The 15,122-nt window shown below is 49.0% G+C and overlaps 1 protein-coding gene across 1 annotated transcript; it reads right to left on the minus strand.

The window, feature by feature from the left end:
- Window positions 1-1,586: 1,586 nt before the first annotated feature.
- Window positions 1,587-14,858, minus strand: ATOX1 (antioxidant 1 copper chaperone). The gene is made up of 4 exons (XM_040498241.1): window positions 14,726-14,858; window positions 8,186-8,261; window positions 4,089-4,257; window positions 1,587-1,725 (listed from the first exon to the last, which is right to left on the minus strand). Exons 1-3 carry the CDS (start codon window positions 14,729-14,731, stop codon window positions 4,133-4,135), a joined length of 207 nt encoding a protein of 68 aa, XP_040354175.1. The 5' UTR covers window positions 14,732-14,858; the 3' UTR covers window positions 1,587-1,725; window positions 4,089-4,132.
- Between the last annotated feature and the right edge of the window lie 264 nt (window positions 14,859-15,122).

A 15,122-nucleotide genomic window follows, 5' to 3' on the forward strand; every position in this document is an offset into this window, starting at 1 on the left:
ATAAATTACTTCCAGTTGTGGAGAGGTTTCATGGAGGCTGTGGTATGTAAGGGAGGGAAAGGAATTTGTACATGGAGACAGGATGGGGGTGGGGAGGGTGGGGCAGCACAGACGCAAGCGAGACACCTAGGGGACATCTAGGGGACACAGGAGTGGCCCGGCTGCAGCAAGGGCTGTGGGGTCAGGCTCTGGAAGAAGCACCCCAATAGTATGCAGACACATCGGCTCCCCGCTTCCACCTCTGCAGAGGCCCACACTCTGCTGTGTGATCTTACTTGCTCCATGGACGGCCAGCTGGGCTGCTGGTAGGCGTGGCAGCTTCCCCAGCTCCTCTGGAGCCTCAGAGATCGAACCTGAGGGCCTCAGCTGGAAACTGGGTGGGGAAGAACTCCTCCAAGGGCCATCGTCCTAGGCAGCAACGGGGCCTCAATCCTGGGGTGTTCCCAATGGGCCAGCCAGCCTGAACCTGGTCTCCTGGGAGACCGTGAAAACGGAAAAACCCTCGAGTTCATCCCCCCAGAACCCACAGGATGGGTCTTAAACTCCTGCTGGTCAAGCTCAAATGACACTGCCATCTGGTGGTCAAAGAGCCAGATACCATGAGGGTTGGCAGAGGCCCTGGGCTGAGGGCCACAAAGGCACAAATGGTAGGGACTTGTTTAATAACTGCATAATGGGACCAAAATTTTGCTCTCACACAGTCTAGAGTTGAAACAAAGTCTTATATAAGTCTGGCTACCAAGTTCCCTGAGTTGAAGGCATTATGAGTGTGCAGAGGAGGAAGCTGCCTCTGAGATTAGGTGACCGATCTAAGGTCACAGCTGGGTCTCCTCCATGCGTGCCCCATAAAGGGTTAAAGCCTTTCTCAGCGTGTCTTACCCAAGACCCTTTCCGAAGGCAAAGGCGGAAAAAACTATTTCCAGGAGATGCCTTTTTCTCTTTCACTTACAATCATATGGTGAAATTTTCCAGAACCTGAACGACATACAATGGCTTCATCTAGTCCCGAAGGCTAATTAATGGGAGGTGTGCTTGTGTATTCTTGCGTGTCACAAATTTGTTTTCATTTCTAATATGGCACAACGTATAGAGCCAAAAGCCCTCTGAGGAACTCAATAATTTTTAAGAGTCTGAGACATGTACAGAAATGTATTTTTCTTTTAATAAAATAAAGCTACACACACTAAAACATTCCCTTTGTTTTGACATAATGGCCCAGCTGGGAGGTACCGGAGCTTGGACTCTATCCCAGGCAGTCTGTCTTTAAGCCTCTAGCCACTATTCTAACTGTTTAAGATTTAATATTCTTGAAATGCAATGCACTTAAGGATGGACAGAAGTCTTTCAAAATATTGAAAACAAAGGGGATCGCCAATCTGGCCCAACATCTTCACTTTACAGATGAGGAAAAGTGAAGCCCGGAGAGGGGAAGTGACTTGCCAAAGGTCACAGAGCAAAGAATCAGAATCTGCCAGGCCTCTTGCTCCCGGTTGGGAGCTCTTAGAACTCCAACCCAAGAAAGCATTGTAATTACCTTTTCCACAGCATGTGAACAAGTAACATGCAGACATTGCAAGAGACAACACTTCCAACCAAAGTGGCTCAATTTTATTGCAGGGAAGGTAGGGAGGAGCAGAGCAAGTGAGGGTCTCTGTGGGAACCCCCATTGCCAAGTAGGACTGCCAGGCCCCAGGTCTCTCTGGAAGGCAGGAGAGGATCAGTGACCTGCAAGAGAGGAGAAATTAGGTGGGGCAAGAGTGCCATCTGCTGTGCACATGGAGGCATTGCAAAGCAGTAGAGGTTCACTAAGAGGCAGCTGTGGGGGTGCACACCCCGCCAACTAAGTCTGTTATTCTGGGTTGGCTGGAACGCATTAACCTAGCTCAGCCAATCACCACTGAGGCCTTTCTGGGAAACTTCCAGGGCTGCTGGGATGGAACTCCCTGTCCTGTTTTAATTCACGTTGGGAAGGCAGTGAACAAAGTCACAAGCAAACAAATCTGCCAAGGAACAGATAGTCGAGGTGACTTTGTAACCAAGAAATGCTGGGGCACCTGGGTGGCTCAGTCGGGTTGAGCCTCCGACTTCAGCTCAGGTCATGATCTCACAGTTTGTGGGTTCAAGCCTCGCGTCGGGCTCTGTGCTGACAGCTTGGAGCCTGGAGCTCGCTTCGGATTCGGTGTCTCCCTCTCTCTCTGCCCCCACCCGGCTCACACACTCTCTCTCTCTCTTTCTCAAAAATAAATGAACATAAAAAATTGTTTAAGAAATGCTCTCTCTGATTCCCAAAACTGGCTTCAAATCCGTCACTGGAGAACCTCTTGAAACAGACTGAGGCAGATGCTGCAGGGATGTGTGGGGTAAAGTTCACCTGATAGGTGATTCTCACCGAGAATCTGTGCATCTGAGTCTTTCCACACTACACGTGTTTGCTCACACACACCCAGATAAAATTAGCTGCTATCCAGAATTTGCTTCAAAATGGCGGGGGGGGGGGGGGGGGCGGGGTACGGTTGGTGGAGCATAGCTGAGACAATGATGGCAAGGGCTTATAATTGGATCTGGGTGATGGTAGATAGGGATTCATTTTCCTACTCGTACATTTAAAATTCGCACAATAAAAAAGCAAAGATAAATAAGTTAATTAAAAACTATGAGAATTATTCAGCCACAGAAAGGAATAAAGTACTGATACATGCTAGGGCTCGGATGAATCCTGAAAATATTACACTAATGGAAACGTATGGTTCCCCCCCCCTTATTTATTTATTTATTTATTTATTTATTTATTTATTTATTTTGAGAGAGAGCACACACAGGAGGGGCAGAGAAAGGAGAGAGAGAATCCCATGTAGGCTCTGCACTGTCAGCACAGAGCCTGATGCTGGGCTCCAACTCTCCAACCGCGAGATCATGACCTGGGGCCGAAACCAAGAGTCAAACACCCAACTGACTGAGCCACCCAGAAACCACCCTTCGTATGGCTTCTCTTAAATGATACATCCAGAATAGGCAAATTCACAGAGGCAGAAGGCCGACTAGTGGTTCCCAGGGGCTGGGAGAGGGGGGCGTATGAGTGACTACTTAACGGGTTTGGGGCGTTTTTCTGGTGTGATAAAGCTTTGAAACCAGAGAGTTGCACAACATCCTGAACACAGTGGATGCCACTAAGTGGTACACTTCAGCGGTGCCCGGGTGGCTCAGGCCCACTGAGCATCTGACTCCTGGTTTCAGCTCAGGTCATGATCTCACCGTTCGTGAATTCGAGCCCTGCATCACTGGGCTCTGTGCTGAAAGGTGGAGCCTGCTTAAGATTCTCAACCTCTCTCTGCCCCCAGCCCTGTGTGCGCACACGCACTCTCTCTCCCTCAAATAAAAAAGAACTTCTTTTCTGATTTGGGATGCCTTTCATCCTGCCTCTGCCGCTCGCCTGTGCGTGGCTGGGATCACGTCACTTTCCCTCTCCAGCCTTGTGTTTCTCAACGGCACTGAGAGCACTGATCCACATCAGGGACGTGGCAATCACTGGAACTGAAACACCAAAGGCACTACCTGGGCAGTGACAGCTAGGGAGGGCCGTGCTGTGGAGGATTCTGAAGCTGTGGCTGGGCACAGAGGGAAGGAGTGTTGGCTCCATAAATCACGTCTATCTGGTTCCACGGTGAATGATTCTGGCACAGGGCACCTTACGTGCCTCTCTGCATTGTGTAAAATTAAAGGGGGCATCCAGCTTGGACACGAGGATTGTTTTTGTACTCATCTGGGCAGAGGGCATGGTCAGGAAGCTGACAGCCGTTCCGAGTGGGAAGAGAGACCAAGTTGAATTAACTTACCTGGTCAGTGCACAGGAGCATGAGACCCAGGGCACAGGCGTCCTCTCGGATGGGACAGTTTATCAAAGCATTGCTCAGGGTCATACGCTCTATACTTAAACCCCGCTGATCATGAGATGCACTCCCCAAGTCATAAAAGGGACCCTGGGAGACATCTAACACAGTGTTCTGTGTGCTCTAGGAAGGCTGTGAGGATTCCTGAACTTAGGATTTGCATTAGATAATGAAATATTTTGTACAAGGGGCCTCACCCACCTGCCCCCGTTGGTCCATCTTGGGCCCAGGGGTCCAGGCCCTCATTACTTGGGGCCGAGGTAGGAAACAGCTTTTCCTGTTTTTCCCAGCGTCTCCAGCAGAAGGTCCACGCTGTGCTCAGAGTTGATGCAAACCTTCTTGTTGGGTAGGTCAATGTCAAACTCAACTCCTGCAGGAAGAGGAAGTCGGGGGGGGGGGGGGGGGGGGGGCCGGGGAGGAAGCAGAGATCATCCCAGTCAGAGCAAGAAAGAGTCCAGGCTACAAAATTCTTATTCACAACCGCCTTCCCCTTTCCTCCACACCAGGTGCCAGCAAAATCTTAGGGCCAGAGGACATGTGTTACGCATTTTGGGCCACATGGACTCAGCTGCATATTCTTCTCTGTGTGTATTGCTTTTACAGTCCTTTAAAAATGTAAAAAACCAGGGCACTTGGGTGGCTCAGTCGGTTAAGCATCTAACTCTAGGTTTCAGCTCAGGTCATGTTCTCACAGTTCGTGAGGTCGAGCTCTGCGTCAGGCTCTGCCCTGACAGCACGGAGCCTACCTGGGATTCTCTCTCTCTCAGAAAAAATAAATAAACTTTAAAAAAATGCAAAAACCATTTTCAGCTGTACAAAAACAGACTGTTGGCCGGATTTGGCCCACGGGCTGTAGTTTGCCAATCCCTACTCTAGATTGGGCTTCTTTCAAGTTTTTTTTTCTTCTTTTTAATTTCAAAAGTAAAATACAGGTATGCCTGGGTGGCTCAGTCGATTAAGTGTCCAGCTCGTTTTTTTCCTTTTTAATGTTTTTTTAATTTATTTTTTTTTTAATTTTTTTTTTCAACGTTTATTTATTTTTGTGACAGAGAGAGACAGAGCATGAACGGGGGAGGGGCAGAGAGAGAGAGGGAGACACAGAATCGGAAACAGGCTCCAGGCTCTGAGCCATCAGCCCAGAAACAGGTTCCAGGCTCTGAGCCATCAGCCCAGAGCCTGACGCGGGGCTCGAACTCCCGGACCGCGAGATGGTGACCTGGCTGAAGTCGGACGCTTAACCGACTGCGCCGCCCAGGCGCCCCTTTTTTAATTTATTTTTGAAGGAGAGAGAGAGAGAGAGAGAGAGACAGAGCATGAGAGAGAGAGGGAGACACAGAATTCGAAGCCGGCTCCAGGCTCTATGCTGTCAGCACAGAGCCCGACGCGGGGCTCAAACTCACGAAACGCGAGATCATGACCTGAGCCGAAGTCGGACGCTCGACCGACTGAGCCACCCAGGCGCCCCTAAGTGTCCAACTCTTGATGTCAGCTCAAGTCATAATCTCACAGTTTGTGAGATCAAGCCTCATTTTGGGCTCTGCACTCGCAGGGTGGAGCCTGCTTGGGATTTTCTCTCACCCACTCTCTCTGCCCCTCCTCACCCTCTCAAATAAATAAACTAAAAATAACAATAATAATAATAATAATAATAATAATACAGATACACCATTAAAAAAAGGCAAACATGTCTGAAAAAAACTAGAGCGTAAGGCTCCCGACAATCTCCTACCTCCAGAAGTCACTACAAACAGCACGGCATCTACCCAGTCTTTTTTGCAGACAGACAAATGAAAAATTCCCCCAAAGGGCATCATGCTGTATACACAGGTCTTGCTATATTTCACTTTCCGATGTCCGGGATACCTTGCCCATCTTAGTATACACAGACTTAACATCATTTTTTAGCAGCTACACTGCATTCCCCAGTGTGGATGTACCATACACCCACTCAGTCCCCTGCTGAGGGACACTGACATTGCTGCCTCCAATTTTGCACTATTATCACACAATGGCTGCAGTAAACACACTTGAGCATAGCTTATAGAACTTGTCCAACTATTTATATGCCATCAATTTACAGGATGGAAACTGTGGGGCAACAGACTGGCACGTGTTCAATGTTGATATTGTAAAACCACCCTCCAGAAGGACGGTGCCAATTTCAAGCCACCCACCTCGCCCCCAGAGCAGTACATGGGAGTACCTATAATGTGTTTTGTTGAGATGACAGAATGCAGAGGGAAAGCCCCTGATAGGTTCTAGGCCTGGCTTCATTATTGACTTGTTGGATGGCCACAGGCGGGTCCTGCCCATTAAGGGCCTCCGTCTCCCCATCTGTACATGAAGGAATTGGGGGTGGCCAGCCCCTATGGTCTCTCCGGTTCACATATGCCATTAGTTTGTGAATCCTCAGGCCCAGAACTGTTCATCTAAGACCCCAACTCAGAAAACCCTTCTACCTCACCTCAAGAGGCCACCCAGGAGGGGACAGTAGTGAAAGACAGGGAGAAACCTGTCCCAGTTCAAAGGGAGATCCCCAAATGCTTGAAGAGCCTTAAAAAGCCCATGACACAGGATTTTTTAATTTTTATGTTTATTTCTTTTTTGAGAGAAAGAGAGATAGAACATGAATGGGGGAGAGGCAGGCAGGGAGGGAGACACAGAATCTGAAGCAGGCTCCAGGCTCTGAGCTGTCAGCACAGAGCCTAACGCGGGGCTTGAACTCATGAACCGTGAGATCATGATCTGATCTGAAGTCAGACACTTAACCGACTGAGCCACCCAGGCACAGGATTTTATCATAATGTCTGAATTTGTACCTAATGGATACCAAGGGAGAAAAAAAAAAATGCAATGTGTCCTTGCTACACGCTGGATTTTTGTCTTTCATTTCAGAAGTGTCTCCCTCCTCTTTGGAATAAATATTTTGGTGGCATCGTAGAGCTGGAGGAAACTCTGGGGTCATCTAATCCAGTGGGTTTCAAACCGTTTTCCCTGCAGCCCAGATTCCAGGTCGGGTGTCAAGTGACATAGACCCACCCTCCCTTCATCCGGAGTGTGCCTCTTGGTATCCGAGGGGCTTCTGAGCAGTTTCATTCTTAAAATATCCATGGTGAAAGCTGACACAGGCTGACAGGCCCATACCACAGCTGGGGAAACTCAGGCCCCCGGGAGAAGAGGCCACAGTTACACAAGAAAAGTCAGCAGTCACGTTTTCCCCACTGCTTCAGATGCTTTCAAGCTAAGATTCCAGTTTAGGGGACTCGAAACCAGCCATTGACTCACTTCGGGCAAGTCACTTCCCCTCTTGGGCACTGGTGTCAACATCCCCATTCCACAGATGGAAAGGACAGCTCAGAGGAAATGTTCCAAGTGCTAGTGAGAGCACATCCATGTGGAAGCCCTCTGAAAACCGGGTATTATCTAGGGTCGTAAAAATGAAAATCTTATCAAGAAATAAAATAAAACTAATTACCTCATGGAGCCCCAGGGCCAGATCCCAGCCCTCTCTGGGCTTCAGTTTCCCCAGCTGAGAACTGAGGAGGCTGGACGAGAATAATTGTTTTCTTTTTATTTATTTTTTAACGTTTGTTTATTTTGAGACAGAGATAGAACATGAGTGGGGGAGGGGCAGAGAGCGAGGGAGACACAGAATCCAAAGCAGGCCCCAGGCTCTGAGCTGTCAGCGCTGAGCCCGACGCGGGGCTCGAACTCACAGACCGCGAGATCATGGCCTGAGCCAAAGTCAGACGCTTGACTGACTGAGCCACCCAGGCGCCCCGAGAGTAATCACTTTCTAAATACGTCCAAAAGGGGTGTGTTAGGAGTTCTGCACATGACTTGAGCCAAAGTTTATTTTTTTTAGTATTACAATTTTAAAAATGTTAATAGAAAACGACACTCAAATGTATCATCAAAAGTTACCACACTGAAGATCACCAACGTATTAACTAGTTCTGCCAGGACTCTGAGCTAGATTGTGGGGCCAAATCCCAGCTGTGCCACTTACTGTGTGATCTCAGCCACATTGCTTAACCTCTCTGAACTTCAGTTCCTCCTGCTTATAATGGAGATAGTCCAAGAAGCTACCGAAATGGTCGTGGTGACAGGTAGATGACTTGATCCTCAGAAGCCACTAAGCAGAATATTTGACACATGCTAAGTACTCACTACATCGTAGTTTTACTGTTGCTATCAGCTTCAACTCAAGCTTCTGCCCTACCTCTGCATGCACTTGAGCATGACAGAAGTGCCTCGGTCTCCCCCACCTCGCTCCTAACCCTGGGCCGCTCACTCACCTCCCAGCTTGTTGAGCACCCGACTGACCGCATTGGAGCAGCCTTCACAGGTCATGTCCACAGAGAACTCGTGTTTCTAAAAGAGACAAAGGGGACCATGAGCTAAGTCGTGCAGAGCGACCCAGATACCCCAGCAGTGCGCAGGTCCACCCAGAGACCAAGACAAAGGGCAGAGAGGGCAAGATCTGTCATCAGACTCACCAGTGGCCTTGTTCTGAGCCCTTCTAGTAAACTGTAAAGTGGAGGAAGGAAGGGTTTCTCCATCTTACAGGTTGTTGTATTAAATGAGGTAATCCATATAAATCCGTTAGGAGTGTCTAGCACATGATGAGTAGAACCACGTGAGAAGCTAGTTTCAAATGTTGGTTTCTAGTCTTACCTTCAAAATCTTGATTCTTGAGTTATGGGGTTGTCTCAAGACATTGATAACTCTGATATGGGGTGGGCCCACGCACTCTGAGCAATGCTGATCTGGTGGTCTTATCTACACATCGGAAGATCACCTTCTGCATTAGAAGCCCTTGAGAACTTCCAAAAACCACCAGTTCTGATCAACAAGTCTGGGCTGGGGCGTCTGTTGTGGCTAATAAGCTTCCCTGGTGTTCGGATACACAGAGATCACTGTTGTCATCCACATGCCGCACTGCCAGAGGCAGCCCCTGAGTCCTGGGGAGGGAAGGGATTTGCCTGGGCTCCCAGTGAGTTGGAGGCCGGGCCAGTAAGGGGACCCAGACTCCCGGACTCTTCATACAGGCTCAACATCCTATAGTCTCCAGGGTATCTGACAAACCAAGTGCATGAAGGCAAGCTTTGTTCAGTTCATTGCCGCAATCCAATACTTGAACAGTGAGTGCCTGGCACAGAGTAGGTGCTTGAGTTGAGTGAATGGATGATTGACATGGCTGGTTGACGGTCTCTGGGTCCTTCCTTTGCTTTCAGACAAGGATTACTTATACCAATACATCCTTTATTTTAAAATCTCTGGAAATAAGATGAGCTTCAGTTCCCAGGTCTAGCACTTACAAGCTGTATGACTGAGTTACTGAACTCCTCTTGCCTAGGTTTCTACATCTGCAAAATGGGGATGAGAGTCCCTCTCCAGGTTAGTGAATGGGACAAACATTTTAAGTGTGCTGGCCAGCATCCAAGATGGCCCCAGTGATCTCCAAGTCCTGAGTATTTATGCCCTTGAGAAGTCCCATTCCACTATGTCTCAGGGCTGGGTGTCCAGTAGAATATGGTTGAAGTGATGTTATGTGACTTCCGAGACTAGGTCATAAAAGACATTGTGGCTACTTCCTTGCTCTCTCTCTGGGATCATTCACTCTGGAGGAAGCTGGCTGCGACATCTTTTTTTTTTTTTTTTTTTTTTTTTTTAATTTTGGGTGTGGGGAGGGGAAGAGAGACAGAAAGTAGGAGAGAATCCTAAGCAGGCTACACACACAGTGCAGAGCCCGACACGGGGTTCGATCTCACTACGGTGAGACCATGACCTGAGCCGAAATCAAGAGTCGGATGCTTAACCCAGGTGCCTCTGGCTGCAAAATCTTAAAGACCCTCAAGCAACCCTATAGAGAGGTGCTCATGTTGAGGAACTAAGTCTCCAGCCAACAGCTAGGTGAGGGAGCCATCGTGGAAGCAGATGCTCCTTAAGATGAGTACAGTCTGGGCCAACATCTTCATTACAGCTTCACCAGAGACCCTGAGCCAGGAATACCCCACTGAGCTGCTCCCAGATTCCTGACTCTCAGAAACTATGAATTAATGAACGTTTATTGTTTTAAACTACCAAGGTTTTGAGATAATTACTCAGGAGCAACATATAAGTAAAGAGGTTGGAGCCTACCAGTAGTTTCCACGGGTGAAAAATTAGTTGTTGGATTATTATTTTTAGTTTGTTCCGATCTTTTTTTTTTTAACAACAAAAAAAAATGGCTACATTTTTTATAGAGCACTTCAAAATATTTCAAATTTGTTATCTCAGTTGGAATTCTGGACACAGCAATGTTTCTTGCTGGAAGACCCCAGGCAAAAATCCCTGTGCCTTACTGGCCCCAGTCAGGGGTATATAATACCTTATCCATACCAAAAAGGTATTAGCCAACTCAAGTTTTCTCAACCTCCGTGCACACAGGAATCAACCTGGGGGCTTGAGGACATGGGACTCTGCAGGTGGCTGCCTCAATCTGCATTGAGGCTCCGGGGTGGGCCCTGAGCCCCTCCATTTTTAACTCACTGGGGGGACACCAGGAGGCAAGAACACACCCCTGCAAAAAATTAGACTAATGGCGGTGCCTAGATGGCTCAGTCTGTTGAGTCTCTGACTTCAGTTCAGGTCATGATGTCACGGTTTGTGGGTTTGAGCCCTGCATTGGGCTCTGTGCTGACAGCTCACAGCCTGGAGCCTGCTTCAGATTCTGTGTGTCTCTCTCTCTGCCCCTCCTCTGCTTGTGCCTTCTCTCGATCAAAAATAAATACATTTAAAAAAATTGGACTGGGGCGCCTGGGTGGCTGTCGGTTAAGCGTCCGACATCGGCTCAGGTCATGATCTCGCGGTCCGTGAGTTCGAGCCCCGTGTCGGGCCTTGTGCTGACGGCTCAGAGCTTGGAGCCTGTTTCAGATTCTGTGTCTCTCTCTCTCTGACCCTCCCCCGTTCTGCTCTGTCTCTCTCTGTCTCAAAAATCAATAAACGTTAAAAAAAATTAAAAAAAAAAAACTGGACCAATGGCTTCTCAAGCTCTTTCCAAGTCTCAGAACATCTTTGGGTCTGGCTTATCATCATGGGGTCCATGGGAAACTAAGACCAAGAGTTAGGAGTTTGGTTTTCAACTATTTTATTGAGGCCAGATCTGCAAAAACTGCCTTAAAGAAAATGGTCAGTTTTTCTTTTCTTCTAGTTAAACCCCACTCATTCCTTCAGCTTGTTAGAGGACACTAACAGCATGACCTGGGAGCTTGCAAAAATGCAAAATCTTAGGTCCCACCGCAGGCCTCCTGAATCAGAATCTTCATTTTAACAAGACATCCAGGGGGCACCTGGCTGGCTCAGTCGGTGGAATATGCAACTCTTGATCCCGGGGCGGTGAGTTTTGAGCCCCATGTTGGGTTTTACTTTAAAAATAAAAATACATAAAAATTAAAAAGACACCCAGTTTATTTCTACCCACATTACAGTTTGAGATGCTGTTCTAGAACGTGAATTGGCAAACTAAAGCCTGCCTGTGACCTGGTCTTATGAGGTTTTACTGAAACACAGCTAAGCTCGTTGGTGCACTTTCACATTGGAAGGGCAGAGCTGAGTAGTTGTAATGGACCACATGGTTCATGAAGCCTAAGGCATTTTTTTTATTTAAAAAAATTTGTTTTAACATTTATTTATTTTTTAGAGACAGAGAGAGGCAGAACATGAGCAGGGGAGGGGGAAAGAGAGAGAGAGATACAGAATCTGAAGGAAGCTCCAGGCTCTGAGCTGTTAGCACAGAGCCTGACGTGGGGCCCAAACTCCCAAACTGCAAGACCATGACCTGAGCCGAAGTCAGACGCTCAACCGACTGAGCCACCCAGGTGCCCCAAGCCTAAAGCATTTTTAAGTATTTACCTGGCCCTTTAAGAAAAAGTGTGCTGACCCCTGCTCTAGAATAACCATCAGACAATCGATTTATCGATTGGGTATTTATCAATACCCAATCAAAGCTTTAAAGGGTTCACAAGACCAAGATAATACCTGAATCTATTTATTGAGTGCCCATATGTGCCAAATGCGCTTTGTACGGTATCTTGAGTTAGTCCTCGCTCAGCTTGGAAAAGGAGCTAGTCACCCTGTTTTTCTCCTGAAGTTCCCAGGCGTTCACTGAGCTGCCCATGGTCACGTGGTAAGTCTGTGCTGAGGCTTGGGATGTGAACCCAGGCCCTCCTGGCTTCAGGGCCATTTTAGCTGTGGAGCAGCCAACACACTGCCAGCTGCCAGTCCATGACCGTGACTCTCAGCAGTAGCTCTGGGAGTGGGACACCTTGCGAAAAAGCACAAGTTTATGCTGCCCAAGAACCTAAAGTCAACAAACACAGGCAGCTTTCTGCTGCTGACTACAGAGAGCAAGCCCCCTTTCAGCCTCCACAGTACAGAGGTCAGAAGCCAGAAGGCGGCTTCTGGGTGGCAAATGTTACAATTCAGTGCTCTTCTCCTCTAGTCGGGGTTGCAAAAGTCGATTTGGGGGTGGGAGAAAAATCTACTTAATGGGCAGAATATCTATTCTTTACAGAGAAGCCCAAGGCCGGCTGGCCCCCTGTTGCCTCAGTCCCTCAGAGCCTCCCCACATCACCTCTAAGACGGGTCCTTGAAAGCAATGAAAAAAAGTCTAGTAAACTGTACAACTCCTTAATTGAATCTCAGAACTGGAAGGGCAGGAAAGCAGTGGGGTCACATTGTCCAGCCCCCTCCCAGGGAAGGAATTCTTTCTCGAAAATCCAGGCTATTCAGTCTTTAAGCACAATGTCCATAAGGAGTTTACTAACGCTAATATTTGAGTGCAAACTACATGTCGGGCATTGCTCGAAACCCTCTGTGTGCATTACTGTGTTTAATCACCACAATGTTCCCAGGAGATGGCCTCATTATCCCTTCTTGACAGAAGAGGGAGCTTAAGTTCAGACGTTAGGTCACTCACTCAGGATGACACAGCTAGTGAGTAGCAGGGCCTAGACTGAAAATGTCTCTTCCAAGCCTAACCTCTCAACCACTGTGGTCCTTGTTAAAGTGGGGTTAACACTTGCCTGCCTATAGGTCCTACCCTATTTGTCCGATGTCTACACAAGAGCTACCATTTCTTGGGGACTAGCTATGTCAGTGGCTATGCTACATATTTTATATTTTACCTGGCATTTTCCCAGGTAATACTAACAATAGTCCTCTGAGATCACGGTTTTTATTCCCATTTTACAGATGAGGAAATCAAGGCACAGAGAGGCAAAGCAACTTGCCTGAGGTCACCTCAGGCCTGAGGTTGACAGGCGAGGGCACAGATTTTTCAGAGGCTTCTGAGATTCCAAGTTTTTGTTTTCTCCTCTCGTGTGACACGCTCTTCCCCTCTCAGTTTTGACCACGGGCCCCTGAACTAATACCGCCTTCCTTCAGCTGCTCTTCTTGTGATACGGTGCCTTCATTCTGATCATCCGCTCTGGAGGGTCTTTCGCTTGTCAAAATCCCCAGAAGCGAACCCAGAATAGAGTGATTCTCAGGCTGGCCTTTCCTTCACTGCCACCCCCTACAAAAACCATCACTATCCCAGTCCCAGGGGGATTAATGCTGTCCTCTTAACATTGCTAAAGGCAGATCTGCTCAAGTAGGAGGGCTGATTCTGTCAGGTTCTTTGTCCATACTTTGTGTTGTCTGAGGATTTGTCTCAAGGCACTTGGCAAAACCCTAGGGAAATGACACCTGAGATGTTTGTGGCTTGGCCCAGGGAACTTCTTGCTTACCTGTCAGCTCCCCAAAGCTAGGCTGCTAAGACACAGGGTATCTGTGGGACACATCTGCGTATACTCTTGAAGCAGAGCCAATAACTAGGCACCCTGGAGGAAATTGGTAAACACCACATGACCCCAACCAGGATCTACAGGATGTAACTGACATCACAGTTTATTCCCAAGCCGGTGTGACCACTTTTGTCTGGCACTTCCCAAGTGATCAGGCCAGGAGAGACTGGGAGACTAAAGATAAGGGGCTTAATCCTGGCTCCACCCAACGCCTCCGAGACCTCCCTCCAGTAAGTTACTGGACTTTTTCTTTTTCATATCTGTGAAAGTCCTTAATTCCTTATCTACAAAATGAGGCCTTGGGCAACCACGTATGTGCTTTAAGACTGAGTGAACTTCAAAGGCGGCTAAGACCGGCTCATTCCTCTCCAAACTCTGTCATTGAGCAACTGGCAACTTTGAGCAGGTCCCTTAACCTCTCTAGGGCTTAGGGGTTCAGTTTCAAAAAGTGATCTGTAGGAAAAGTTAAAAGCACGGTCTCCATTCAGCGCTGAACTGAAAATCGGCCAGAGTGGGCAGGGGAAGGGAAGGAAACCACGGACCTCTGAAAACCTGCCGCGTCCCGGAGGCCACAGCCACCCTCCCCCTCCCCCCACCATCTTCCCCCCTCCCCCATTCCCCCTTTCAGGCCAGGTCCGCGGACCGGCACAAGCAGGGTGAAGGCGCAGGGACTAGACGTCCCATTTCCAGCTCGCCACCGGCTCGGCGACTGTGCCCTTCCCTGGGTCTCAGTTTCCCCATCTATGCAAGGAAGGGCTGGGCTTGTAACCACTGGAGGCCCGCAGCTCCAATGTCCTGAAGCCTGACTCCTACATAAAACCCCTTTCGGATCGGATTTTCTGGAAGGTCGCAGAAGCTGGGAGTAGATGGGAAGAGAGTGAGAAGAGAGACAATAACTCCGGCTGCGGCCTGAGCCCTTGAAGAGCGACGTGTGGCCGATCGGCGGTGCAGCGGAGGCGCAAGCCGGGGGCCCGGGTCTGCGCGGGGCGGGAGCTAGCAGGGACTTACCGGCATGACTGTGGATGTGGTGGTAGCGACGCCTGGGCTGGCTCTGAGCTCTAGCGCCGCTGTGCTTCCGGGGCTGGGTGCCGAGAAGCACCGCCCCTCACGCGAAACCCCGCCCCCTTCGCCGCGGCCGGCAGTTAGGCCCCGCCTCCCTGGCCGCGCGGCCTGGAGCCGCGGGACCGCCGTTGGCCGCCACTCACCCTTTGAGCCGGCGGGGCTCTGGGATTCCGCACGCTTCTGCAGCCCCCGGGGCCAGCCTGCAACGCCTACAGACCACGTTTAGACTACCTGCTCAGTGTCAGGCCTGTATTAGGGGCTGGGAATACAAGGACCCGGCAGTGAACACGACAAACCCCACACCTCCCTAAAAAGGACAAACATTTCTTGACTCAGTCAATAT

The sequence above is a fragment of the Herpailurus yagouaroundi genome, unplaced genomic scaffold (assembly GCF_014898765.1).
Source record: "Herpailurus yagouaroundi ecotype Mexico unplaced genomic scaffold, PumYag 29, whole genome shotgun sequence".
Taxonomy (NCBI): Eukaryota; Metazoa; Chordata; class Mammalia; order Carnivora; family Felidae; genus Herpailurus; species Herpailurus yagouaroundi.